This window comes from Prunus mume, linkage group LG6 (assembly GCF_029339155.1).
Source record: "Prunus mume cultivar Tortuosa linkage group LG6, ASM2933915v1, whole genome shotgun sequence".
In the NCBI taxonomy this organism is placed as follows: domain Eukaryota; kingdom Viridiplantae; phylum Streptophyta; class Magnoliopsida; order Rosales; family Rosaceae; genus Prunus; species Prunus mume.
Window position 1 is genome coordinate 12,617,606 of NC_142703.1, and position 26,664 is coordinate 12,644,269.

At 39.7% G+C, this 26,664-nt stretch overlaps 3 protein-coding genes across 7 annotated transcripts; 2 read left to right on the forward strand and 1 right to left on the reverse strand.

Annotated features, from left to right (window-relative positions):
- Positions 1-320: 320 nt before the first annotated feature.
- Positions 321-14,332, forward strand: ATR (Ataxia telangiectasia-mutated and RAD3-like protein). Of its 4 annotated transcripts, none has more exons than XM_008237910.3 (16): positions 321-533; positions 629-773; positions 945-1,057; positions 1,253-1,587; positions 1,749-1,873; positions 2,735-2,879; positions 3,007-3,582; positions 3,661-3,736; positions 4,257-4,572; positions 5,047-6,300; positions 6,533-9,935; positions 10,029-10,598; positions 11,110-11,733; positions 12,050-12,244; positions 12,910-13,229; positions 13,802-14,332. In XM_008237910.3, exons 1-15 carry the CDS (start codon positions 377-379, stop codon positions 13,075-13,077), a joined length of 8,202 nt encoding a protein of 2,733 aa, XP_008236132.2. In that variant the 5' UTR covers positions 321-376; the 3' UTR covers positions 13,078-13,229; positions 13,802-14,332. The 4 variants fall into 4 exon arrangements, with proteins under 4 accessions (XP_008236132.2, XP_088910691.1, XP_088910692.1 ...); XM_089054565.1 differs by having other exon boundaries at positions 13,824-14,332; XM_089054566.1 differs by having other exon boundaries at positions 12,050-12,207.
- An 82-nt stretch (positions 14,333-14,414) lies between these two features.
- Positions 14,415-16,266, reverse strand: LOC107881334 (pentatricopeptide (PPR) repeat-containing protein). Of its 2 annotated transcripts, none has more exons than XM_016794928.2 (2): positions 15,922-16,266; positions 14,415-15,707 (listed from the first exon to the last, which is right to left on the reverse strand). In XM_016794928.2, exons 1-2 carry the CDS (start codon positions 16,222-16,224, stop codon positions 14,646-14,648), a joined length of 1,365 nt encoding a protein of 454 aa, XP_016650414.2. In that variant the 5' UTR covers positions 16,225-16,266; the 3' UTR covers positions 14,415-14,645. The 2 variants fall into 2 exon arrangements, 1 of the variants encoding a protein (XP_016650414.2); XR_016127922.1 differs by having other exon boundaries at positions 15,568-15,796; positions 15,922-16,059.
- Positions 16,267-16,786: 520 nt separating this feature from the next.
- MEF9 (mitochondrial editing factor 9) lies at positions 16,787-20,639 on the forward strand. The gene is made up of 2 exons (XM_016794927.2): positions 16,787-19,465; positions 19,591-20,639. Exon 1 carries the CDS (start codon positions 17,050-17,052, stop codon positions 19,048-19,050), a length of 2,001 nt encoding a protein of 666 aa, XP_016650413.2. The 5' UTR covers positions 16,787-17,049; the 3' UTR covers positions 19,051-19,465; positions 19,591-20,639.
- The last annotated feature ends 6,025 nt before the right edge of the window (positions 20,640-26,664 follow it).

Sequence of the window (26,664 nt, forward strand, 5' to 3'; positions counted from 1 at the left end):
CCATGTTTTTTTCTACGCAAAATTTCTAAATTTTTATTTTTTTTATCCAAACACCGGAATTGGTTCATGTCAATTTAGAAATTCGGAGTTTTGTCAAAATCCTAAGTTTATTTCCCTCATCCAAACGCACCATTATAGTTTAGACTATTGCTTGTATTTTAAAATTAAAAAAAGTCGGTTATGTCATCTGGTTTGGGCCCAAAACAGCAGGCCCAACAATAAGTGGGCCCAGCCCAATAGAGAAGGGACGACAGAGAGTGACTGTGAAAGACTCTAGTGGATGCTTTGTTCATAGTCAGGCACATAGTGAGTGTATGTAGTTCACTTCGAAATTGGGAGGGAAGAGAAGAGAGATAGAGAAGAAGAGCATGAGGGAATGGCAAACCTATCGAGCCTCCTCCACGAGCTCCGAGAACGCATAGCTGCCACCTCAGCCACTCCTCCCAACCACGCCGATGACGACGTTTTGGATGCCCGATTCCGCGCCGTCCTCCCTAACCTCCTTCACGCCTACGTCGTTCCATCTCCCTCTGGTACACTACCACCCACTCTCTCTCTCTCTGTGGCTTTCTCGCACAGTAAGTACAATGCAACGACGTTTTTTAGTGTGATTTTCCATTGTTTGCAGCCAACGAGAGAGAAGTGACAGCTGTGTTGAAGCTCATCGCTCACACCGCTAGGAACTTTCCCGGAGTGTTTTACCATGGAAAGGCAAGCGCAATTCTTCCTCTGCTCGGCCGCATCTTGCCTTTCTTCGCAGAACCGGCGTTTCGGTAAGCGGTTAGTTCATAAAGTTAATTTCTTTTCGGTTTGTTTCGGTGCGGGAAAAAATGAGAAGTGTGGAAATAAATTTGGGGATTGAAATAGGACTCATTCTGCATTAACACATGTCATTGCTTTTTTGTTGTGATTTTATGATGGAGATGTAATGTCTATTGTTTTAGTTCTCGGCATGGTGTCATCTTTGAAACCGTTGGATCACTTTTATCTTTACTTCGTACCGGAGCACGGGATGCGTACCGTCAGTTTTTCATTGACTCAATGATCGTTGTTGAAGGTAAGGACACAAGTTTTTTCAACGACAAGTATGATCAGTTAATTCCAAGATATACCAAGTTTATTTGGTTTTCCTTTACTGGTCATATTAGCGGATAGCTTGGGATATGGATTTATATTTTTGCTTGAACTACTTTGGTATCATTTACCTTCATAAGCATACAAGAAAGCTAAATATGTCTTTGTCTTCGTTCAGATCTTTTGTATGTGGCATCAGTATGTGCTGACGTTTCGAATATTACGGAATCAACTAAATTGACTTTAAAGTGTTTTTGTGAGTCCTTCAATGCAATTTTGGATGATCCTGATCATCTTGGAGATCTCCCGGCAAGTAATAAACCGAATGATGGGATTGGTATCTTGATTAACCTTACGGGCAAAATAAGGTGGCAACCTTTTGCAACATGGATGATAAAGCTTCTCGGTAAATGCTTAACTGAAGGAACTCTGTATGTGGAAGGACTCATTAATGTGTCATTTGTTATGGCTGCGTGTTCCCTTCTATGCTATGGAGATGCTGATGTGCATATGGTGAGTAGCAATTGCTTTATGTTGGCGTTTTTAGTATAAAATTCATTTTTATGATGCTGGTGCAACTTGAAAGAATTCAACAAGCTGATAATGCTTTCAATGACTTCAGATATTTAAGCAGCCTGTTCTACAGATTTCTCACTATTTGAATTTTATGCAAGGCATGTTTTGAATTTGCATGCGTTGTTGGATCAGCGATAAATTATGACATCATTCCTCATCAGAAGATAATTCAGTCGATATCAACTATATTAAGGGAGGACAAAGAAGGGCTTCCTGTATTCAGGTCTGTCTTTGAATGCTCAAAACTTAAAGCTGTTTGCTATTAACATTTTATTTAAGAATGAGAAGTGAAAATCACCCTGTGGAATGAAAACTCAAAGCAACTTTTCTCTGTCTGTAACATTTATGATGGTACTTTTTGGGGTTAAAGTTTATGATTGATACCGTTTAGTAGATAAAAAAGTTTATGCTTCATTATCTTTGATTACCCATCAATGCATGTTTGGCTTTCCCGGAAGGTCAAATTGATTAGTATTGATTTTATATCCCCTTAGTGGTTGAATTATGATAAACATCTTATGCATTCTATTGATTTTATGGTGCTACTTTTTAGTGGTTGTAGACCTCTCTCATTATGCCCTTTTCTTTTATGCATTCTAACTCAAACATCTTATGTAGATTCTTAGGGTCTTATAGTTTTCAGCTGAGCTTGTTTTTTTCTTCATAATTTTCACTAATTGGAAAGCAGTTGTTTCCGAATTGGGTTTATACGCAATTTTGATAGATAGGGAGTCTGCAGGCTGTAGTATTCAGAAGGGCTTCAAGTTCATGATCATGCGTGAAACAGAAGAGAAATTACTTTAGATGTGTAATTCCTGGTAATGGGCATGATGTGCTGGCTAGATATCATATATAGATAGGTATTGCAAACTTACCGGCATTAATGTCTGGAGAACATGGTTCTAAAAGTCGTCAATTCTATAGGCCATTAATACATATAGTGGTCTTCGTGGAATAATAGATTTTCTTTCTGGGGCATTTTATTTTGTTGTCTTTGGGGAATGATAAATGAGATCCTTACATCTGGTATTATTTCCTAATTTTTACCTTGGTATGCCAATGAATTGCTGGGCTTACACTGCAGAAACATCATTTATGATTCGTCAATTGGTGGTTGCCTTGATGCATTACACTGTAGTTGCCCTGAAGATGTTCTCAAGCTAACAGCTGCTGATTTAGTTGATGTATTTCCTCATTCAATGAAGAGTACCAAAAGCCAGGAGCTTAAGGTTAATATTAACGTCCCATCTGTTGTCCTTGAGATAAATTTAACTTTATTTTGTTCTTGCCCTGTGAATTGCTAATTGTTCGGAGGGATTGATTTGTTCTAGGGACTTAAATAATTTCTGTTTCCAGGTTGCATTGTGCAATGCATATATGCGGATTGCGAAAATGTGTCCCCCTCATATCTGGAGGCCAGAGTCTCTCGTTTATGTCCTTTCTTGTCCAGAACCTTGCTTCTCGTTGATAGATTGCTTACAAGTAGCTCTCTCTATACTTGGTCCTGATCTTGTTGGATCGAGAATTGCAAATAGTAACTGTCAGAGTATATCAGCATTAACTGATAAATCAATAGAAAATTCGAGGGTTGGAGAAAAAAGGCCTATTCAGGATGTGGATACTTTCAAGATTAAACGTCAAAAGGTAGATAAAGAAAACGTGAGTTCTGATTCTAATTTTCAGGTGGAGCGCAAATGTACTCATACAGTTGCTTGTGAAAGAGAAGATTATGCAGATTATATGCATCAGTCACTTCTTTCTTTTGTTGAAATTTTAAAATCTCCTGGTGTCAATCCTGATTCTTTAAGACCAGAGGTCGCATTAACATCTCTTAGCATGCTTTGCATTGCCTTCTGTAGATACCCAGAGACCAATCTGTCACAAAGCATATTTAATCAGATGTATGCATGGATACCCTGGGTATGTCAGCAGGTATGTTGGCTTAAACTGGTGGACTTATCATTAGCTTTCTCAATTTCACCTACCACTAAATAGGGTTATATTATGTAGGCAAAGCGAGCAAATTCAGTTGCACTTGATATTTCCATCTACCTGGAAGGAATTCACAGCATGTTGCTTTCACAGAGTAAGGAGATGGACCTCATGAAAGATCTTGCTTTTGCGATATTGATGTGTTATCTAATTTTTGGTTCTTAAATTCTATCAAGATAATGGATAATCATGTATGGCACTTCTATCTTTCTCCCAGTTGAAGGAAAGTCTTTATTCTTTTCTTTTCTTTTTCTAAGAGTATATTGGGTGTTGCATTTTGGCAAAGGCTGACTATCCAAGCATCAGTCATCTCATTTTGTACACATACTTAATAATAAATGCACCCTTGTTGAAATCATAAAAGAGGCGCGACTTCATTTCTTGATTAAAATATCCCCTGAAGGTAAATCTTAGTTGTGTCAGAGATGTATTGAATGACTAATTTCTTTTATATAAAATGGGAATGGTGCCTTTTTTGCACGAGATTTTCTTGAGTCAGCTCCTGTTTACTAATACTCCATTCTCAGGAGGTCTTGTTGTTGAGTACTAGAGTTCTGTGCATATGCTGTGATTCCATCATACTGAATGTTAAATAATTTTATGTTTTTATTCAGGTCCCTTAGCGATGGGGAGTATGGAGTTTGAAAATAAGGATGTTGATGCAGACCTTATGCATGTTGTAAAGCTTCCATGGACCCATTCTCTTGTAAATAATACTGGCCCTCATCATCTGTGGAAAACTAAATGCACCTCTGTACAAGTTGCATGCAAACTTGGTCATAGAACAGGAACTGAAACTCAGCTTGAACTCTTGGATTTGGGCCTTAATGATGAATTTGAAGAAGTTAATATTGAAGCTATAATTTCGATGCCTGTGATTGTCATTTGGTCTGGTTTCGGTGGGATGTCACGTATATTCAGAAGGCTTGAGTAAGAGAACAGTTGAAGTTGTTCATTTACGTTTTGTAATAGTTTTCACATATGTTAGTAATATATATGATCGAAATTATCAATTTATGAATGTATTGATAATGCTCTGGATTGGAAATGGGATCTTATAATGAAATGTCACCTAAGGCGTCATTGACAAAATAAAAGAAAATTAAGAACTTCTGTTCTTGCTTGAAAAATTATATCAGTTATCATGGATGGCCATGTGCCGGAAAACAGTGTTACATAAACTGCATTTGGAAATGGTCTTTTGTTGATTAACTACTTTGGGTAGTGGTGGAGGGATGCATTTGTGGTTTTGGCTTGCGCTATACTTGTGCTATAAGATTCTAGTCCTTTTTCTGTCAAAGTGATTGTAAAAGTAGTAAAGAAATTGTTCTTGTTGTGTGCTCTATGCTCATGAAACCATAAGAAATTCTATTCATTAAAATACATTTTGTTTCCCACTTGCAGGTTCTTGAGGGGAGAAAGACCTGAGAAGGTTAGGAATATTATTCCCTTTTCCCTTGGTCTTTTGTCATGCCTTTATGGATCTTGTAATGATGGAGATGGCACAAATAGAAGCCAGTGTAAGTTAGTTTTAAATATGAAAAATGAGAAACATGGTCGAACAGCAGATTATTTACTGCAAGGATTCTGGTGTTCAAAATGCGACAGAAGTGTTAGACAAAATACTGCGGTATATTCAAAAGTCATACGTCCCCCTGATATGAACAGCAGAGAAATGAGTTTGGATTGTAATTTTTCCCATCTGCAGTCTCTATTTCTTGAACTTCTTTATGATGAATCAGAAGAGGTTCAAGTTGCTTGTGTGAAAAATATTTACCGAATACTTGTACATGGGGGCAGAGACAATCTGATTAAGTCAAGATTTGAATGGATTAAATGTGTTGAATATTTACTCCTTAATGGAAAGAATGCTGTAAGAGATGCATTCTGCACCCAGATTAGTTCATTCCTTGATGATTCTGTTTTGAGTTACTTATTTCTTGATGAGGACACATCAAATAAAAGTAAAGAAGAAGAGTTTTTTAACATAATCAAGCATGCCTTCTCAGAAACTAAAGATCCTCAAACCTTTGAGACTCTTTTGGAATCTACAGCAGAAATAATGATTGCAGTTGACATTCACAGTCAACTATTCTTGCTTTCTCTTTTTTTGTTGGTTGATCAGCTTGATAATCCACACATGACAGTGAGAATGAATGCATCTAGGCTGATACACAAAGCTTGCTACTTTCATCTGAAAGGGGGATTTGAACAAATCCTTTTGAAAGTTGCCCACGTTCGAAATGAACTATTTGATTATCTGTCTGCAAGGCTGTCTAGCCGTCCAATTATGGTCAAAGAGTTTACAGAATCAGTTCTTGGTATTGAAACTGAAGATCTTGTCAAGAAAATGATTCCTGTTGTTCTTCCGAAGCTTGTAGTGTCTCAGCAGGATGATAAACAAGCACTTGACACCTTATATGAACTGGCTAAGTGCTTAAACACTGATTTGGTGCCCCTTGTAGTTAATTGGCTACCAAAAGTGCTAGCTTTTGTTCTCCATCGAGCAGATGTGCAAGAGTTAGCTGTTGCTTTGCAATTTTACCATACGCAGACTGGTTCTGACAAACAAGAGATCTTTGCTGCTGCATTACCGGCCCTTTTAGACGAACTCATATGCTTTTTAGATGGAGGTGATTCAGATGAGATAAACAGAAGGTATGAAGGTCTACTATCCCCCTGGGTTTTATTTTGGTCAGTGCATTCGGTGGGTTATAATGTTCTTTTCACTCAGATGCAGCCTGCACAGTTCTTTGTGGTACTTACCTTTTTTCACTGACTAGCGACGCAATGAATTTCAGTAGCAGGGATATTTATTAATACAATTTTACTGCACTGCAACAGATGCAAGAATTATGCCAAGGTATTAACATGTCAAATATGCTTACAGGTTAGCAAGAGTTCCTGAGATGATAAAAGAGGTTGCGAGAGTTCTAACCGGTGGTGAAGATCTTCCCAGCTTTTTGAGGAATCATTTTGTTGGCCTTCTTAACAGTATTGATAGAAAGATGCTCCATGCAGAAGACTTTTCACTGCAGAAACAAGCCTTACAACGCATTGAGATGCTAATCAAAATGATGGGTTCTCACCTTAATACTTATGTGCCTAAACTGATGGTTCTTCTCATGCATGCTATTGGAAAAGAAGCCCTCCAGAGTGAGGGCCTGTCTGTGCTGCATTTTTTCATTGTGCAGCTGGTGAAAGTATCACCAGCTAGCACTAAGCATGTAATTTCTCAAGTTTTTGCTGCTCTTATTCCCTTTTTAGAGAGAGATGAAGAAAATCCCATACATCTAGATAAAGTGGTTAAAATTTTGGAAGAACTTGTGCTGAATAACAGGGTCATTCTAAAGCAGAATGTACGCGAGTTCCCTCCGTTGCCCAGTATTCCATCTCTAAATGAAGTGAACAAAGCTATACAAGAAGCCCGAGGGTCAATGACATTGAAGGATCGATTGCGTGATGTTGTTGATGGTTTGAATCATGAGAGCTTAAATGTAAGATATATGGTTGTGTGTGAGTTGAGCAAGTTGCTGAGCCTGAAACAAGAAGAGGTTACAGCTCTGATAACTGCTGAAAGTGGTACAGATATGGATATTTTGAGTTCTTTAATCACATCCTTGCTAAGAGGATGTGCAGAAGAATCAAGGACTGCAGTTGGACAGCGGCTGAAGTTGGTATGTGCTGATTGCCTTGGGGCCCTGGGTGCCGTTGACCCTGCTAAAGTGCAGGGCTTTTCATGTCAACGTTTTAAAATTGAATGCTCTGATGATGACCTTATCTATGAGTTAATCCACAAGCACCTTGCAAGGGCTTTTAGAGCTGCACCTGACACTATAATTCAAGACTCAGCTGCATTGGCTATACAGGAACTGCTAAAGATTGCTGGCTGTGAGGCCTCATTAGATGAGAATGCTGCTGCATCTATGTCAGGGACTCCAAAGGACAAAGAGCCTTTGAATGTTGATGCATCTGGGATTATGGGTATTGATGGTAGCAGTAAGATGAATAGAAGGGGTCAGATATTATGGGACCGCTTCTCCAATTATGTTAAAGAGATAATTGCCCCTTGCTTAACCTCTAGATTTCAACTTCCAAATGTTGCTGATTCTTCATTTGCTGGCCCAATTTACAGGCCATCTATGTCATTCAGAAGATGGATATTCTACTGGATAAGAAAGCTGACTGCACATGCCACTGGTTCTCGTGGCAGCATTTTCAATGCCTGTCGAGGTATAGTTCGTCATGATATGCAAACAGCAATATATTTGCTTCCGTATTTAGTTCTTAATGCTGTCTGTCACGGCACAGAGGAGGCACGCCATGGCATAACAGAAGAAATCCTTTGTGTTCTTGATATTGCAGCATCTGATAACAGTGGGGATGCAGTTCATGGAGTTAATGGTGGGAAAAATGAAGTATGCATTCAAGCTGTGTTCACTCTCCTTGATAATCTTGGTCAATGGGTGGATGATATTAAACAAGAATTAGCTCTTTCCCAGTCTTTTCAATCAATGGCATCTAAGCAACAAGCATCCAAGACAAAGGATAAAATTCATAACTCTTTGAAAAATCAAGATCATCTCCTCGTGCAGTGCACATATGTTTCAAAACTGTTGTCTGCAATTCCTAGGGTGTCTCTTGCCAGGGCCTCCTTCAGGTGTCAGGCTTATGCAAGGTCTTTAATGTACTATGAGTCATACGTGAGGGGAAAGTCAGGTTCTTTTAACCCTGCATCTGAGAGAAGTGGCATCTTTGATGACGAAGATGTTTCATATCTAATGGAAATATACAGCTCTCTAGATGAGCCTGATGGTCTTTCTGGCTTTGCATGTTTACGGAAATCTATGAGATTACAATTACAGGACCAGCTCTTAATTAATAAAAAGGCTGGAAACTGGGCAGAGGCTTTAACTTCTTGTGAACAAGCTTTGCAGATGGAACCAACATCAGTTCAAAGGCACTCCGATGTCCTTAACTGTTTATTAAACATGTGTCACCTTCAAGCCATGGTTACTCATGTGGATGGCTTAATTTCTAGGATTCCCCAGTACAAGAAAACATGGTGCATGCAAGGTGTACAGGCAGCATGGAGGCTGGGCAGGTGGGATTTGATGGATGAGTATCTTAGTGGGGCTGATGAAGAAGGTCTACTTTGTAGCAGTTCTGAAAGTAATGCCTCATTTGATATGGATGTTGCAAAGATTCTCCAGGCACTGATGAAGAAGGATCAGTTCTCAGTTGATGAAAGAATTGCCCTCTCAAAGCAAGCGCTCATTGCTCCTCTTGCTGCTGCAGGCATGGATTCTTATGTACGCGCTTACCCATTTGTTGTAAAACTTCACCTGCTACGAGAGCTTGAGGACTTTCACACTCTTCTTGCTGATGACTCTTTCTTGGAGAAATCATTTCAATTGGGTGATCATGGATTCTCCCAAGTGATGGAGAATTGGGAAAACCGTCTCAGGTTTACACAGCCATCAATCTGGGCAAGAGAGCCACTTTTGGCCTTCCGCAGACTGGTTTTTGCTTCCAGTGCTCTTGGCGCTCAAGTTGGGAACTGCTGGCTTCAATATGCAAAGCTCTGTCGCATGGCCGGTCATTATGAGACAGCAAACCAGGCGATTCTAGAAGCCCAAGCTACAGATGCACCTAATGTTCACATGGAGAAGGCTAAACTTCTGTGGAGCACCCGGCGATCTGATGGTGCCATTGCACAGTTGCAACAGTCTCTCCTGAACATGCCTGTAGAGATTGTAGGCTCCTCGGCAATTTCATCAATTACTAGTCTTTCACTGGTTCCACTGAACCTGCCGCCTTTAGTTTGTGATACTCAATCTTTGAATGAGAATCGAGATATTGCAAAGACCCTTCTTCTCTATTCTAGGTGGATCCATTACACTGGGCAGAAGCAGAAAGAAGATGTGCTGAGTCTTTATTCGAGGGTGAGGGAACTGCAGCCCAAGTGGGAGAAAGGATATTTCTACATGGCTAAGTATTGTGAGGAAGTTCTTGCCGATGCCAGGAAACGTCAGGAAGAAAACATTGAACTTGGTCCAGGGAAAATGCCGACAAGTAGTGATATTGTTGGTTCTTCAAATTTAAAGACTGAGAAGCTTTGGTGGTCATATGTGCCTGATGTACTGTTATTCTATGCAAAGGGGCTTCATAGGGGCCACAAGAATCTCTTTCAGGCACTTCCAAGGTTGTTAACCTTATGGTTTGACTTTGGCAGTATGTATCTAACAAGTGGCACATCATCCGATAAAGATTTGAAAAGTGTCCATATGAAGGTAACTTTTGTTATATTGAAGATGAACTTAATTTCTTTTAGCTACATTTAAACTCTGCTTTCTCCGTTCTATATTCTCTTCTTATTTTGGTAGGTAATGAGTATAATGCGAGGATGTTTGAAGGATTTGCCAACATACCAGTGGTTAACGGTACTGCCACAGTTGGTTTCCAGAATTTGCCACCAGAATGAGGAAGTTGTTCGATTGGTCAAAAACATCATTACATCAGTTCTCCGGAAATACCCACAACAAGCTCTGTGGATTATGGCAGCAGTTTCAAAATCCACTGTTCCTTCAAGGCGGGAGGCGGCTGCAGAAATCCTACATGCTGCACGAAAAGAGTTCAGCCAAGGAAATACTGGCAGCAATCTGTTTGTGCAGTTTGCAAGTCTGATTGATCACTTAATTAAGTTATGCTTCCATGCTGGTCAGCCAAGGGCAAAAACAATTAATATCTCAACTGAATTTAGTGCCTTAAAGAGGATGATGCCACTGGGAATTATCATGCCCATTCAGCAATCTCTAACTGTTAGCCTACCGACATACGATGGGAAGCTCACTGACTCACTTAGATCTGATATCTTTTCTGCGACTGATCTTCCTACAATATCAGCAATCAGTGATGAGGCCGAGATTCTTTCATCCCTTCAACGACCTAAAAAAGTGAGTTCTTTTTCTGGATTTAGAAAATGCGTGTAGTCATTTAACATGTTTCTGATTTTACATCTTATCATACTTGTAACTGAATTGGTTTATCTGTGTTGTAACTGAATTGGTTTATCTGTGGTATGCCATAGCAGGGTATATACCGAGAAGGCATCATATTTTACCAAATTACGTATGTATGTTGGTTTTCCTCTTAAATGTATATGGAATGACTGTTTAAAGTCGTGAACCCCACAACCCCCACCACCCTTTGTCCTAACTTAATAAAGGAAGAGCTACAGTCACCAATCATCACCTGATAATCAAATCTAAATTTATATGATGAGTCAATTATTGACTGGATGGATTTCCATAAGTTGTAGTAAAGCACAAAAACTGTGGATTTGGAGAAGATTTTGAAGGGGTTAGCTTTTGCTGTCGTCACTTGTGCATGTCCTGGAGAAGATTTTCTATGCTACATTGCACATCATCTCTCTAATTTTCAGTCCCATTCTCTTTTGCATTTCAGATTGTTCTAATGGGCAGTGATGGCATTGAACGTCCATTCCTCTGCAAACCCAAGGATGACCTTAGGAAAGATGCCCGCATGATGGAGTTCACTGCAATGATTAACCGTTTGTTGTCTAAATACCCAGAAAGCCGTCGAAGGAAACTCTACATTCGCACTTTTGCAGTAATTCCTTTGACAGAGGACTGTGGCATGGTAGAATGGGTGTCCCACACTCGTGGACTTCGGCATATACTTCAAGACATATATATAAACTGTGGAAAATTTGATAGGCAAAAGACAAATCCTCAGATCAAACGAATTTATGATCAATGCCTTGGTAAAATACCAGAAGATGAGATGTTGAAGGACAAAATTCTTCCAATGTTCCCTCCAGTGTTTCATAAATGGTTCTTAATCACTTTTTCTGAGCCAGCCGCTTGGTTTAGGGCTCGGATTGCTTATGCACACACTACTGCAGTTTGGTCCATGGTTGGGCATATTGTGGGGTTGGGTGATCGACATGGTGAAAACATTCTTTTTGATTCTACAACAGGTGACTGTGTTCATGTTGATTTCAGTTGCTTATTTGATAAAGGCTTGCAGTTAGAGAAGCCTGAGCTGGTGCCTTTCAGGTTGACTCAGGTGAGAGAAGTGACATGGATGCATGTGGTTTCCATTGTGTCAAGTTTTCTTTACTTGCTAGAATTTTCAAATACTTTTATTTTAAGGTGCAAAAAGAAGGACCAACTAGAATATCAAAATGAGGATAAAATCTATATTGTATGTTGATTATCAAAATGATAAAACATGCATGCCTTTACTTGAACTAGAATGTTCTAGTGTGAGTACAATTAAAACTTCATGATCTGCTAATGATGGTTATAAAATCGTACCCAATTTAAATTGTTTCTTATTACCTGGGATTTTACGTTCATGGGGACTGTTATGAAACCTGCAGAATATGATTGATGGCTTGGGCATCACTGGTTATGAGGGAATCTTTTTGAAGGTCTGTGAAATCACACTTTCAGTACTGAGGATGCATAAGGAGACTCTGATGAGTGTTCTTGAAACTTTCATCCATGATCCTCTTGTGGAATGGACAAAATCTCACAAGTTAAGTGGAGTAGAAGTTCAGAATCCACATGCTCAGGTTTAGATCTTTGGTTATCTGATTTATTATTGTTGTTGTGACAGGTTTACTGTCACTATTGTTCATTATAAATGTAAAGGTAGTGATGAAATTGATTTATCATTTCCTAATTGAACCGAGTGGAGATTTTCTCTTCTCAAGGCCTGCCATGTCAAATTGTTGCAACTTGAGTGAAAACGTTTCTTAGAGTAAATTGCCCCAAGAAAACAGAATAACTCTCTATCATTATCACTTTGATATCCTAGTCCAATGTAGTGTTTCTTGATCTTTCATACACAATATGCCACCTGATAGAATACGGTGTTGGGAGCAAGGATTTCTTTTTTAAACTATGATCTGAATTTCCTTAAATTTGATGCATCTTTTTACAGAATATCCACCTGATGAATATGGACATTTATTCAGGAGTAAGGAATTCTTGATAGAAGTAGTGATGCTGTTCCATTATACGTTTAAACGTGATTGATAAGTTTTGATCCCTGTTCATGTTGAGATATGATCATAAATTCCCTAGATGTGGATGTTAGATCAGAAGTGAAACTTTAGCAATTGTGACCCATGATTTGTGGTGTATACTTCCTGAAATGCTAAACATGTTATAAAGATAGTGGTAAGTTTTTTGCTATGAAGCAATCACTAAATTGTGTTCTATATGAACATTGCAGCGAGCAATCAGTAACATTGAGGCAAGGTTGCAAGGAGTAGTTGTTGGTGTTGGAGCAGCACCATCTCTGCCTCTGGCCGTAGAAGGTCAGGCTCGTCGATTAATAGCTGAAGCAGTCTCCCACAAAAATCTTGGAAGGATGTATATCTGGTGGATGCCTTGGTTCTGAAGTTAAATTGATCAAGGTTCTCCTGTTCTAGAGTTGAATCAACAAGGTCTTTGTGGGGCTCGAGGATTTTCTTAAGCAGCCTCACAAAATATCTTTGGAATAGGCTTCAAAGATTCACTATGAAAGAGTCCTGTAGTGTATATCTTGTTCAGGTATGCTCTATTATTTCTTTGTCTTTAATAAATTTTATTTTATGCTAGTGTTTTTGTTATCGACAATGCAATGTTGAAGACAGTAGATTAGGTAATTTCCATTTGAGTTTATCTTGAATTATTTAACACTGGCATTTCAACTTTTCACCAATAGTACATAAGGTGGAGGAATTAGTGTGGGTGACTTGCTAGTAGCTATTTGAACTTCCAAAAAGTAATAATTCATTAAGGGATGTTATTATTGTGATGTATAACAATCTGAAGGCGATGCATTTAAGGTGACTACACCAATAGAACTAAGGTGCACGTAAGACAATTTTCTAACAATGTCAGTCTCAGACTGGGGCTTGTAATAAAACCACCAAGAATGTGGCACGGGCACTATGCACAATGTTCTAACAATACCATTATTTGTTATGTGTAGTAGGCTATGGCTCTTCTCCACCAATATAAGCTTGATCTTTTTACTCAAAGTTCTATTTTTTTCCCTTCAATGAGTGTTCACTATAATGTCATGAATTTACTTTTGTTATTGCTTGAATTTTATCTATTTTCTTATTTTTGCTATAAAGGTGTTCTTTATTGGGAATGAAGCTTTTAGGTGACACTCCTCGACTGATTCTGCGGGGACTGAGAAAGCTGTGCTGGGATACGAGTTTTGACATGTACTAGATTGAATCTGAGTGGCTGGGCGTAACTTGACAACCCCAGACTGATTGAAATTCGCAAGATTCGACAGACTTGTGCTTGAGTGGTATTTTCCTTCTGGTTAAGGAGATCATCACAAGAGACCTCGGGTTGTATATTGGTTGTGCTCTGTATATAAACAGGTTGTATCATCCCTCGGTGTGGCGGTTTGTGCGCTTAATAACCATATGGGATGCTCCTAGGGTTAGGATTCAAAGAGAAAAATTGCATTCGCTGTATATGTGATGTCTGTCGGGAGAAATTAAGGTTAATTTTGTATGCTTCATCCCTTCAACATATTCCATTGTATATACTTACACATGAGACTTGTACCTGTATTACTATCACCTCCCTTAACGCCATTATGGAATGAAGCTGGAAGCCAGTTCGCTATCCAATTTTTGTACATGCAAAAATGACTGAAATTTTTATCGATAGGCTTGAATTTATAACTTCACCTGGAGAAAATGGATTATTTATCTTTTCAAAGGTGAGATGGACTGGAGAATAGGACGTTGATTATTGTAAAAACCAAAAGCAAAAATCCAGTATCCCTGACAACGTGAAAAAAAGAAGGTTATGCTCATCAATCTGCTTTTGACTTTTCCACAAGTCAAATTGTATAACCTAAAGCTACGAGAGATGATTTTATAGAAGGCTACCCTGTTCACTAAGCTACCCTGGTACTTCTGTATCACAGGAAGGCAGTCTATTTCCTCAAGCAGCAACTCAACATAACCAGTCCTTCACAGCTCTCCCCTTGGCTACAAAACAACCAACATTCTTCCGATCGATTCTCATTGGACTTTCCATCCGAAGCATCATCTGTTTAACAAGTCCTTTAAGTGGGGATTCCCCTTTAACACTGCTATGCTTACCTGACCCGCAGATGACGACAACCTCTGCCGGGATCACATCCTTCCCACTGTTGAACCTGCATCGCATTGCCTCAAACCACTCCAACAACATCAAATAAGCTGAACCTAAATGCATGCCATGCAAATCCAACTTGGCCTCCAAAGGTTCCCACACCATCACCTCATCCAAAACTGTTGATTCAACCAACTCTTTAACCAACAAAGCCTCATCACCATTCAAAACCCGATTCAATTCTTCAATCGAACATGGAAAATCTTTCGGTTCTTGCAGCATTGCCATGATCGTAGGGCACGAATTCAAGACCGAATTGTAAGTCCTAATAGAGAAAGGAAGACTCAAACTTCTCATTTTTCGGAGCCACACAACCATTGCAGCAAGCTCACTATGAGCTCCATACGATGAAAGAACCATATTGGAACAAATTGTATCAATAGCAATCCCTTGGTTCTCCATTTGTTCCACAACTTTCAGCATATCTTCAAACAGTCCCAATCTTCCATATCCATAAACCACAGACCTAAACTCGAAAACCGATGGTTTGAGTCCTTCAACTCTCATCTCCTCAATCAAATTGTCTGCTTCACGAGGTCGATCCATTTCACATAAACCACTAACCATTGATTCAAAAGCTCGGTTTTTGACATAAACAGAGGAAGAATTATGAAGAAGCTGATAGAGGTAACTGTAGGAACTATCAAATCCATGCTTTGAACTTAGCTTAGAGTGTGATTCAACCAACTGGCAATGAAAAAGAGCAAGCTCTCGTTCCCTAGAGCCTAATTTGGAAATGGTTTCAGAGATTAGAACTTCTGCTTCGTTGTGTTGGCCTTGTTTGTCGAGCAGGGCAACAAGGGCTGCTACCAACTTGGGATTCCATTCAAACCAAGACGCTTCTGTGATTTTTGAGTAGAACTGAAGAAAACCCAAGTGAATAACTTAGCTGAAATGAAAAGTAATGGCTTGTTTGGTTGTTGAGAAAATGCTGAAAAACAAAAAACAACCTAAAGGAAATGGGTCATTATGTTTTCTTGGAAACCATTAAGAAATAGCAAAAGATTTAATTTGTTCTTATCAATTTCACGGCAACCAAAAACACAGAGAGAGAGAGAGAGAGAGGTGGACTTACAGGGAGGGCGAGGGAAGAGAGATGGGGGAGAGTGGTATCAGGGGAGAGAAGATAGGAGAGAGTGTTGAGAGCAATGGACTTGGAAGAAGAAGTAAGGAATTTGGAAATCAACTTGTTTGTGACCTTGGCGTCCCTGGCATTGGCTGCAAGCTTGGTGAGAAAGCGTTGTCCTTGTTTGGTCACTGCGCATTGGATTGGTGATGTTAATGGAGGCAGAGGTCGTAGAGGGTTCCATGGTAATGCTATTGGGAAAGATAGTTGTCCGCTGCCAATGCCTCCCATTTGGTTGAGGCTGAGCATCATTTGGGCATGATATGATTGGGCTTAACGTGGCCTTGGAGTTCCCCCACTTTTCTAGCTAATTTTTCAGAGGAAAGAAAGTCTTAAAAGTTGTCTATTTTTTAACGTGGTGTTACTTATCCAATCTAGGTGAAAAATTATTATATGATAGTAGAATGAAAGAAGAGGAAGAAGAAGCAAGGATGACATACTTAACCCTGACATGTGTTTTCAATCCATACTTCAAATCAATCTAAACAAAATAGTTATATATGATTATGCTACCCATCTATATTAATCCCCGAAGAAATAACAATCAATGTTGAACGATATTGAAAGCTAAATTGATATATTCGTAAATTTAAGTATCAATCTACACGATTGATATTGAAAGCTAAATTGATATATTCGTAAATTTAAGTATCAATCTACACGACTGATATTTTTATCTTTGGTTATAACATAAGTAGATGATGAGTTTGTATTCTAAATTATAATACTGATATACACACGTTTATTATAACATGGATAAATTTGTTATACGATGTTGAGGTGTTACGGTCTCATCCAAAATTCATAATTCGAGAGGATCAAGTAGCGGAGAAATTATAAAATTGCTAGTGGTTATAATTTTATATTCCTAAGAAGAAAAAAAAATCATGTGTTAAGACGAGTTAATTTTCGTAACCTTTTTTTAGTAATCTGTCTTTCAACTGAAAATGTGGAATGAGAAACTTGGAACGAAAGCTTCCAATACACCAGCTTCTACTCAAACCGCCAAGCAAAACGTTTAAAAGCTTCTCTCTTTGACACAGTCCTTCAAAGACTTACAACGTTGTCATTCGGAGAATGATTATGGGCAACCGAAACAGTGTCGTGTTCAGACTCATGAGCATGCCTCTAGGTCGTCTTTGTCTTCGCCCACATGCGTCCGTGCAGCTCTCTCGTTTTACTTCAACTTCGACAGACAAAAGTTCCACTCAGGCCCTAGACGGAGACTTCTTTTCATTGAACAAAAGGATCTCCCATTTGATCCGAACTGGCCAGATAGCCCAAGCGAGGGAAGATTTTGATAGGATGGAGCAACGAAATGTTGTAACTTGGAATTCAATGATCACTGGGTATGTAAAACGCAGAGAGATGGCGAAGGCACGTAAGTTGTTTGATGAAATGCCTGAGAGAGATGTGGTTTCGTGGAATTTGATGATATCGGGGTATATATCTTGTCGTGGAGATAGGTATATTGAGGAGGGGAGGAGTTTGTTTGATCAAATGCCAGTGAGGGATTGTGTATCTTGGAACACAATGATTAGTGGGTATGCCAAGAATCAGAAGATGACTGAGGCATTACAGCTTTTTAATAGAATGCCTAACCAGAGTGTTGTTTCTTGGAATGCAATGATTACTGGGTTTTTGCAGAACGGTGACGTTGTGCATGCAATTGAGTTCTTTGAGAGAATGCCAGAACGGGATCGGGCTTCTCTTAGTGCACTTGTATCGGGGCTTATTCAGAATGGTGAATTGGATGAAGCTGCAAGGATTCTTCTCGAATGTGGGAACAGGGATGATGGAAGAGAAGATTTGGTGCATGCTTATAATACGTTGATTGCTGGTTATGGTCAGAGAGGAAGGGTTGAAGAAGCCAGGAAGCTTTTTGATCAAATCCCATTGGCGCATGAGAAGGGAAAAGAGGGCAATAGGAGGTTTGAGAGAAATGTAGTATCATGGAATATCATGATTATGTGCTACGTGAAAGCAGGAAATATTGTTTCCGCCAGGGAACTTTTTGACCAAATGAGAGAACGAGATACCTTTTCTTGGAATACCATGATCAGTGGCTATGTACATGCGTCGGATATGGAAGAGGCCTCCAGCCTCTTTAGTAAAATGCCAAATCCTGATGCACTGTCATGGAATTCATTGATATTAGGGTATTCCCAGGTTGGTTGTTTAGAATTGGCTCATGATTTTTTCGAGAAGATGCCCCAAAAGAACCTGGTCTCTTGGAACTCCATGATAGCAGGGTATGAGAAAAATGAGGACTTTGTAGGAGCGGTCAAGCTCTTTGCTCGAATGCAGCTTGAGGGAGAGAAACCTGATAGACACACTTTATCTTCAGTTCTCAGTGTGAGTACTGGGTTGGTAGATCTGCATCTTGGCATGCAGGTTCATCAGATGGTCACAAAGACAGTTATTGCAGATGTGCCATTAAACAACTCCCTTATCACTATGTATTCTCGATGTGGTGAAATAAAAGAGGCACATACAATATTTGATAAGATGAAACTGCAGAAAGATGTTATCTCCTGGAATGCAATGATTGGAGGCTATGCATCTCATGGTTTTGCTGCAGAGGCTTTAGAACTTTTCGCTTTGATGAAGAGGTTAAAGGTGCGGCCTACTTATATAACATTTATCGCAGTGTTGAATGCATGTGCTCATGCAGGATTAGTTGATGAAGGCCGGAGTCAATTTAAATCCATGATTAGTGAATTTGGAATTGAGCCACGTGTTGAACACTATGCCTCCCTTGTGGACATCATCGGTCGGCATGGGCAGCTTGAGGAGGCCATGGGTTTGATTAAGAGCATGCCATTCGAGCCAGACAAGGCTGTATGGGGAGCATTGTTAGGTGCTTGTAGAGTGCATAACAATGTAGCGTTGGCCCGAGTTGCAGCTGAAGCATTAATGAGACTTGAACCCGAAAGCTCAGCTCCATATGTATTGCTATACAATATGTATGCTGACGCTGAACTATGGGATGATGCGGCAGAGGTGAGATTGATGATGGATAAGAATAATATAAGAAAGCATGCGGCTTATAGTCGGGTAGATTCTTCCCATTTCTAAGGTCATTTATATGCTGATTATATGAAGTTGGTGATTCAGTACCACAGAATCCCTGTCATTGATATTGGTTTCCTCTGATCCAAGTTAATTGTTAAACCATTCAATCAAATATTCTTGCTTGTATTACCCTGGAGATGGGAAACGACACAATCCAGGCAAAAAATACGGTGATTTAGACACTTAGAAGAATGGTAATATGCCCAAGACAGGAAGGACAGCTGTGGGCTAACTGAGTCTGAACCAGGTTCTACAGACACATGAGCTTCAATGAATAGCATCAACAGTGTCAGGTGTCAATCTGGTGGATATGAACCATACATGATGCTGTTGTCACACTTAACACTAGCCTATTTGGTACACAAGTCATTGTAACTGATGAAGATTAAGTTGGGTGACACCGACAGGCAACAGGCTGGTACGTTGTTAACATAACCTCTAGTCAAGCCCTTATCTTTGAACTAACCATGGTATATATGTTACCTCTCTGTTCCAGAACTTTGAAAATTGACAATTTGTATTTTCTGGTCCTAATTTCTTCAGATTCTAGTGAGATTGCACGTCCAGATTTCCAGTGTTTGGGGCTTAAGAAGTGTAGTAGAGTCATCATTAAATATCAATGACAGGCGTGGAATTTTCCTGTCTTTATTGTTCTCATTTTTACCACTCCGGCTCTAATGTTAATCAAGAAGGCACGAGTGGACTTGCAGCATTTTATGGTGGGATCAATGGAAGAGCAAAAGCATTTCCTTTCAATCTTTTCTAAATAGGATCTGCGAACTCAAGGGAGATCCTAACTAACAGCTGTTATTGAAATACGAGATGCATGGCCTCGACGAGTGATCTTAGAGCTCGTCACAAAATGGACAAGTCTCATGCATCTAGGTGGCTATTCTTTGGAATTTCAGTGACAGGTGCAGAATCTTGTTGTGACTATGAATTGGATTATTTATTTGAGCTGACCAATGCATGTTTGTTGTATAGAAGCAATTTTATGAAGTTTCTACTGGTCCGTCAGCTATGAATTTGCAATGTTATTTCTTTCCAATGATATGGAAAAGTGGCTGGAGAGTGTAAGAAAGATTCTATGAACCTAGAATGACAGATCACATGCGAACCAATTGGTATTTGGGTGCTCACTCATATCTGCACATTTTAAGATGACTGAGACTTGCTTCCAAAACTTAGGTAGGAAAGTTCAGCTTAAGAATGACCGCAAAAACCAGATGCTATATCTCATAACACCCGAAATCATGGAGTTTCTGGTCGGACAATACTTGACAATTTTATCATTTTCTATTATGACGGTTTTCTTGTTCACAGAATCACAGGGTATTTTGAAGTTAAAGATTCTACTCTTTTGTTTGAACATTGGAAAATTCCAGAGAAAGCTAAGAAGAAACTGTTGATATTGGACAGTCGTTAAAAAGTCGGTTGATGTGATTGCAAATGTTGATGTTGTGAACAACAATTGAATATCAAAGCTACTCGATATGGTTTTTGTACTTTTACCATTGTCAACTTGTGAATTAGAAGACTAGCCTCACGTAAATATGTATGTAATTTATATTCCACAAGATTAAAAATGATAATTTTTATTATTATTTGAATAATGAAAGGTTGTGAATGGTAGCGGTAACAAAAATAATGACATTTACCTCAAAATATGAATAATAAAGACCAACTAAAAATGAAAACACAAAATGTAATCAGATGATAACCTTTTTTTTTGGAACATTCTTCATACTTGTGTACCCACCAAAATTTCACCCTTGTAAACATTTACTCTTTATTGAACCATCTTTCTTCACTGTTGCCTTCCGGTTTCCAACAATGGAAGATCACATTGTAAACATTTCCAGTTTCATCTTACTCTTTTTCGGAAATTCTTTTTCGCCCTTTCGGTTTCCAACAATGGAAGCTCACATGTTAACCTTGGCAACTTGGAAACGAGTAAAATCAAGATACATTGTCCGTTTAAATAGTGTTCTAGGGTCTAAGTGAGATAAATTATATGATTATTACATTTTAGAGAATGATATATGTCAGTGGCTGTGCAACCACTATGCTTTCAACATGCCCAATCCAGAATCCAGCTAGAATTAGGAATCTCCTCCTACAAAGTGGTGCTCTATGTATGGTCCCATAACCAACAATTGGTTTTTGATTAGCATTCTTTAATTTTATATTCCATGTTTCATACATTACCCATCATCTTTTTTTGGTTTCCTCCAGCATCTCTCTCCGCCATTGTATCACCACAACTTGCCGGGAGGGAATAACTATTGCAGCAAACAAACATTTTCTTAAAAAAATTACCTGCGAGTTGCACTGCATATAGAAAAACTAAATATGTATTATGTTTGCTACAGCACTAGATAAGTGTGACTAACATACATGCCGTATACATTTATGTATAAGACTAAGAATGACAAAACTAGTGATTCTCTGCATAACGAAGGTATGACTGATAGGCACGTACGATAATTCGAACTTGCAACATATTTCAACATTGAAAGAGAAAAACAACTAAATTAAGAGCTACTTAAAACCTACATAATTTGATAAACATATAATTCTAACTAATCATTTAATTGCGTAACATATGATCACATTTTCTAAACCTTAAACCAATTCTCCCTCTACAATGCTAATCTCAAACTAATAATATAATAAAGGGTAATTCTATATGAACCCCATAAATTACTTACACCCCATAATTTTTTACACCCCACTAAATTTTAATAAAATTTCAAATTACTCATTAACCCCTTTTTTTTCCTAAATTGCCCTCATAAACCCCATTCCCTAACCACCAACTGAAAACCCCCTTCCCTTTCAGCCACACCCCATCTGAAATCAAACCCCACCCCATCTAATATTCCAGCCACACCCCACCGAAAATTCTCTCCTCTTGCAGACACACCCCATCGCACACCCCATCCCATTTACACCAACCTCCATCACAGAACCATCGAAGAAGCCCTTTGCCATTGCCTGCATCGTAGAACATCGAAGAACTCATCCCTTGCCATCGCAGATCTTTGCTCACCATCGAAGATGCCCTTTGCCATCACCTCCAGCAAACCTGAACCATCTCTGAAACAGAACCATCACACCCATCTCCATCTCTGCAAACCCAAAAGCCATTGAAGGTCAAGTTCTCACAAATCCTTATTCAAGGTTTGATTTCAAATTTGATTTATATATTTACGTTTCTAAGTGTTGATTAAGCCTACATTTGATTTCACTTTTGAAAAGCCAAAGTCTGATACTGATTTTGATTTTGATTTCAAGGTTCTGTAGTTCAACCTGGTTTCTGAAATTGATTCTAGTTTGGTGGATTGCCACTGAAATGATTACATTTCTTTTAGTCCACCGAATTGAACTCGCACTTTGGTGGGTTACCACAGAAATTGTTACCTTGTTTGGTGGTAGTCCACGAATCATTTATTTTTCAGGGGACTCCACCGAATTTCTTTCGATTTTTCAGTGGTACTCCACCAAATATGTATTCTTTTTTCAGTGATTGTCCACGAATTTATTTCGTTTTCGGTGATTATGTACGAATCGTTCGAGTGTGTACTTAATATTTTTATTTTTAGATATGAAGAGGATTCGCGGGTACTCACTGAAGTTTCATCATCACGACCTAATAGACAACGTCCCACGGCCTCGCCAAGAGACAGAGAGCGGCTCCCAAGATCACATTGAGGATACTACAGAGGTTGAAGATGTAGTTCATGTTTGCCTGTTCTTGGTTTACTCCTATGATGGAAGGCAAAGTTCTCCACGCCTTGAGAACCATAAACTGAGTCAACAAGTCGCTTTCTTTGGTGTGCAGGCGTGCCATCGCTAGCAAAATTTCTAGCAGAACTTGGTTTGGAAATGGATAACTTCCCCAAGTTCTTGATTTCTGCAAACAAACGATTGTGAATTTGGGTGAGGAATATCTCCCAAGTAAGTTCTTTTCCTGCCTGCATCAGTGAGGACTTTAACAATTTATCTCGATATAAGAGGTTGCCTTGGCCAGAATGGTTGGATGAGATTTAAATTGTTCTTTAGGCGAATCGCCTTTTACAAAAAAATATATATATAAAGTGAATGCTTATACTAGAGGAAGATGAAAGGGACAGGGGCTTTATTTCTATCGAGATAGAAGGTTCAAGTCTGGATTCGAAATACCCGCTGGACTGGGGACGCTGGACTGGGACGCTGTTGGGCGACCGTTGACAACCTTGGTGCTAGGCTTCAACTTGTAAATCGATACCAAAGGCGATTCAGAGCTTTGATGTACCTCATGCTTTTGTGAGGCTTTTGAGTGGCGAGCGCAATCATTTCTCAATGCACAGGCGGAGTGATCGTTTTTTATGGCTTCAGTGGGCTAGAGATCAGACTGTGAATTTTGTTGAGTTTTCCATATTTGGAGGAGACTCAAACCCGCCTGTCTTGGTTTGAACAAATTTAACGAAAAATCTCGTTTTAAATGACTTGTTTCTTAAATCGGATTTTGTGGATCCTGATCTGAGTTTCACTTGAAATTCAAGTGGGCTTGTTGGTTGATTTTGAACTTGTCCTTTGACGTTTTCTTTGTGTAGGATCTTTGTTTGATTGGGTGATGATTTTTTGTGTGTTGGGTGATGATTTTTTTGTTGTGTCTTACCTGTTCCTCCTTCTTGTATTTATAGTAATGTTTCTTTTCCGAGTAGGGTGATTGTGTTTATTCATTTAGGCAAAGATATCTCCCCTTTTCTCTTCTTTAATGGAAGGAAAGAAAATAGGATTTCTTCATTTGGCAGATAGGCTCTCAAATAGAGCAATCACTTCCTGATTTTCTTGAAAAGGAACCTAATCTCTTTCCCAATTTCAACTGCCTTTGTGATATTTTACCCATGATGGTTAGTTTGACTCTTTACGGACAGCTCGCCTTTCCTCGCTTATCCTCTATGAGATTGTAACTTGCTTATCTTCTTGGGAGAATTACCTTCTCCGAAAAGACAAGAAAAATCTCAATATATATATATATATATGTAAGAGGATTTGATCTTGCTTTTTCGAGAATCAACTTGATGTCATGAACCCTTCAATCACTGCTTCTATGATTTGCCATTGTTGACTTTTTCTTTATCCGGAGATGTCATGGGATTGTTCTATTCTGGGCCTCTTCCTATTATATTGGGCCTATGAGGCGATTAACTTTGTTTGCTCATGAGCCTTGGGCTCAGTCTCTTACGGTTTTGGGCTTCCATCTTTCTTTGATTTTTGCACTTTATTCCGGGCCTATTTACTGGTCACGTGTCAATTTTTGCTCAAACAATGCCCCTTAAGTCTGAATCGCTTTGGAGTCAGACTTAAATGACATAACCATTAAATTGGCGCGTGGTAAATTCGTTACGTCACGTCTGCGGGCCTCATGGAAGACTGCTGATGTCGCTGGTGATTATCACGAGAAGAAGGACCAAGCGAAGCTAATGGCCATTCACTATTTCCTCCAAACGATCAACTGCGAATGCTCCTTCTCCAATTATCTCGAAAATTTAGTGCCGAGAAGGACAAAGATCAGTGATATGTTGTTCCTCTGTATTGGTGAACAGTTTGTTGTTCGCATTTCTTCCGCTTCCAACCGCATTCAAAACTTTCTTGGGAAAATACGCCTCGGTCCTGAGTGCTCTTCTCCTTCCAATCGCCAGAACTTTTCTCGCGTAATCGAACACCATATTGATGCCTAGGTCAGCGACGTAACAAGTCCTCCAATTCCCGCACCAAGGCCTCCCGGTTTCATCGTGATCCACCTCCGCCATAATCCATCTGCTCTCCATCATACCTCCGCCCATTCTCCTAATTCTTCTCGCCTGAGGAGCACATTCTCGTCATCTCAGAGATGGTCTATAATCCAAATATTCCTCTTCATATTCCTCAACCCAGCCTCTGCCCCTTCTCCCGGAATATGATCGGTTTTTTCCTCCTCGCCTGGGAGTTTAAGGTGTTTCGCGCAGGTAGAATGGATAAGGCCTTTCGAGGATTCTCGCTTTTTCAACTTCCGTGGTTGAGAGATTGCTTGTTCTGCCTCGGGGAAATATTTGCCTCTTTCCCTTTTTAGCGGATTGGCCTCGAAGCACCTCCGTAGCGCTTTCTCGCTATTGAGGAATGTGCAAGACTGCCGCTCGAACCTCCTCCTTTGGGTTCTTGTCACCCATTGTTGGTCTCGCCACTTTTCCGGCTGTATCACTTGCCTTCAATGATGGCCAAAGGGTTTGTACTGCACCTTATTGATTTTTCTTCCTGGGCCGCTAGTCATTCTTTCGATTGACAGTTTAGGTAGTTTCTCTGCTCGCCTTATCTCGTGGTTCCAATCCGCCAAAACATCTGAGTGGGCAGACTGCTTCAGATTACCTAAATTTCACCACACTTGCACTACGGAGCACTATTCCAATGTAAATGTTGTTGGTCTTTCCATAGTCTCCTTTAAAACTATTCCCGCTTTCTACCGGAGTCGCTTATAACTTCTCGTCTCTTCTTCTGCTCGCCAATTTAGGTTGACCATATTAACTTGTATGGGAAAATGATCTCATGGTGATTAGGATGAAGGTTTTTCTCTAGCTTCAGCCTTTCCCGCTGTTATCCCTTCCTCAGATAACATCTCCGAAACAACACAACTATTGGTAGAATGATTCCAAGAATTGTGCCATCTGCACATCACCTCGCCAGTTCTTTCGGTCTGGGTATCTCCGTGAGGCGCCTCTATTGTCAGAGCAACATTTCATCAAACAAAGCATCTACTTGGCCGATCAAAGAATATACTTTGTTCTGTATGGGTTTGTTTGGAACGAACCCTCCCGCGGAATGGTGACGCTTGATCCCTGGAGGCTTTGTAAGGGTTTTACAACCTGATGGGATGCTTTAATTTTGCCATTTCCGCAACTGCACCTTCTCTCCTCCGATTCTCCTCATCTTCTTTCCGACCACTTCAACTCATATGTATTGAGGAAGAAGGGGATTTGTAATACGCGGCCTTTGAAGAGAGTCTTCGGCTTCCTCTCGAGCAATTCTCGTACTTGGTCATGATTCGCTAGCTCGCCAGATCCCAAACAACATCCCATCAAATCTTTTCTCGAGAAATTTTGAGGGCACTGAGCCATTTGATGAAGTGTCTTCTCTCGATGGGGATTCTGGACTTCATTTTGAGCTTCTCAACTATGAGAAGTCTCGCAGGTTCATTCTTCAATTGCTGGAGCGGCAAGGTCACCATGGTGACTTCGGGCCGAACTCGTAATAGTAGTCATGGAAGACGCCCATTTGCTCCTAAGTCCAATAGAATTTAAGCGTGTTAGTGTACCAAGTGAAAGCTTGTCCGCAGAGAGAGTTCCCAAAAAGTTTAGCTTTAATTATTTCTGGCTATGCATTGGGAAAATCACACGTGCTCAATCGATGAAGCATGAGATCCTCTCTCTGAATAAAGTGAAGTTCGTACTAAACCGGGACAAGGGTATATGATCGATGTAAGGTGGATATGGCTTCCTATGTGGGTTTTCCTCTCCCCGCTTCTGCTCCATTTCGGTCATCTCATAATGCCCCACGCCATTTAGAGCATTAACGTGGTGGGGTTTTGTCCTGCTC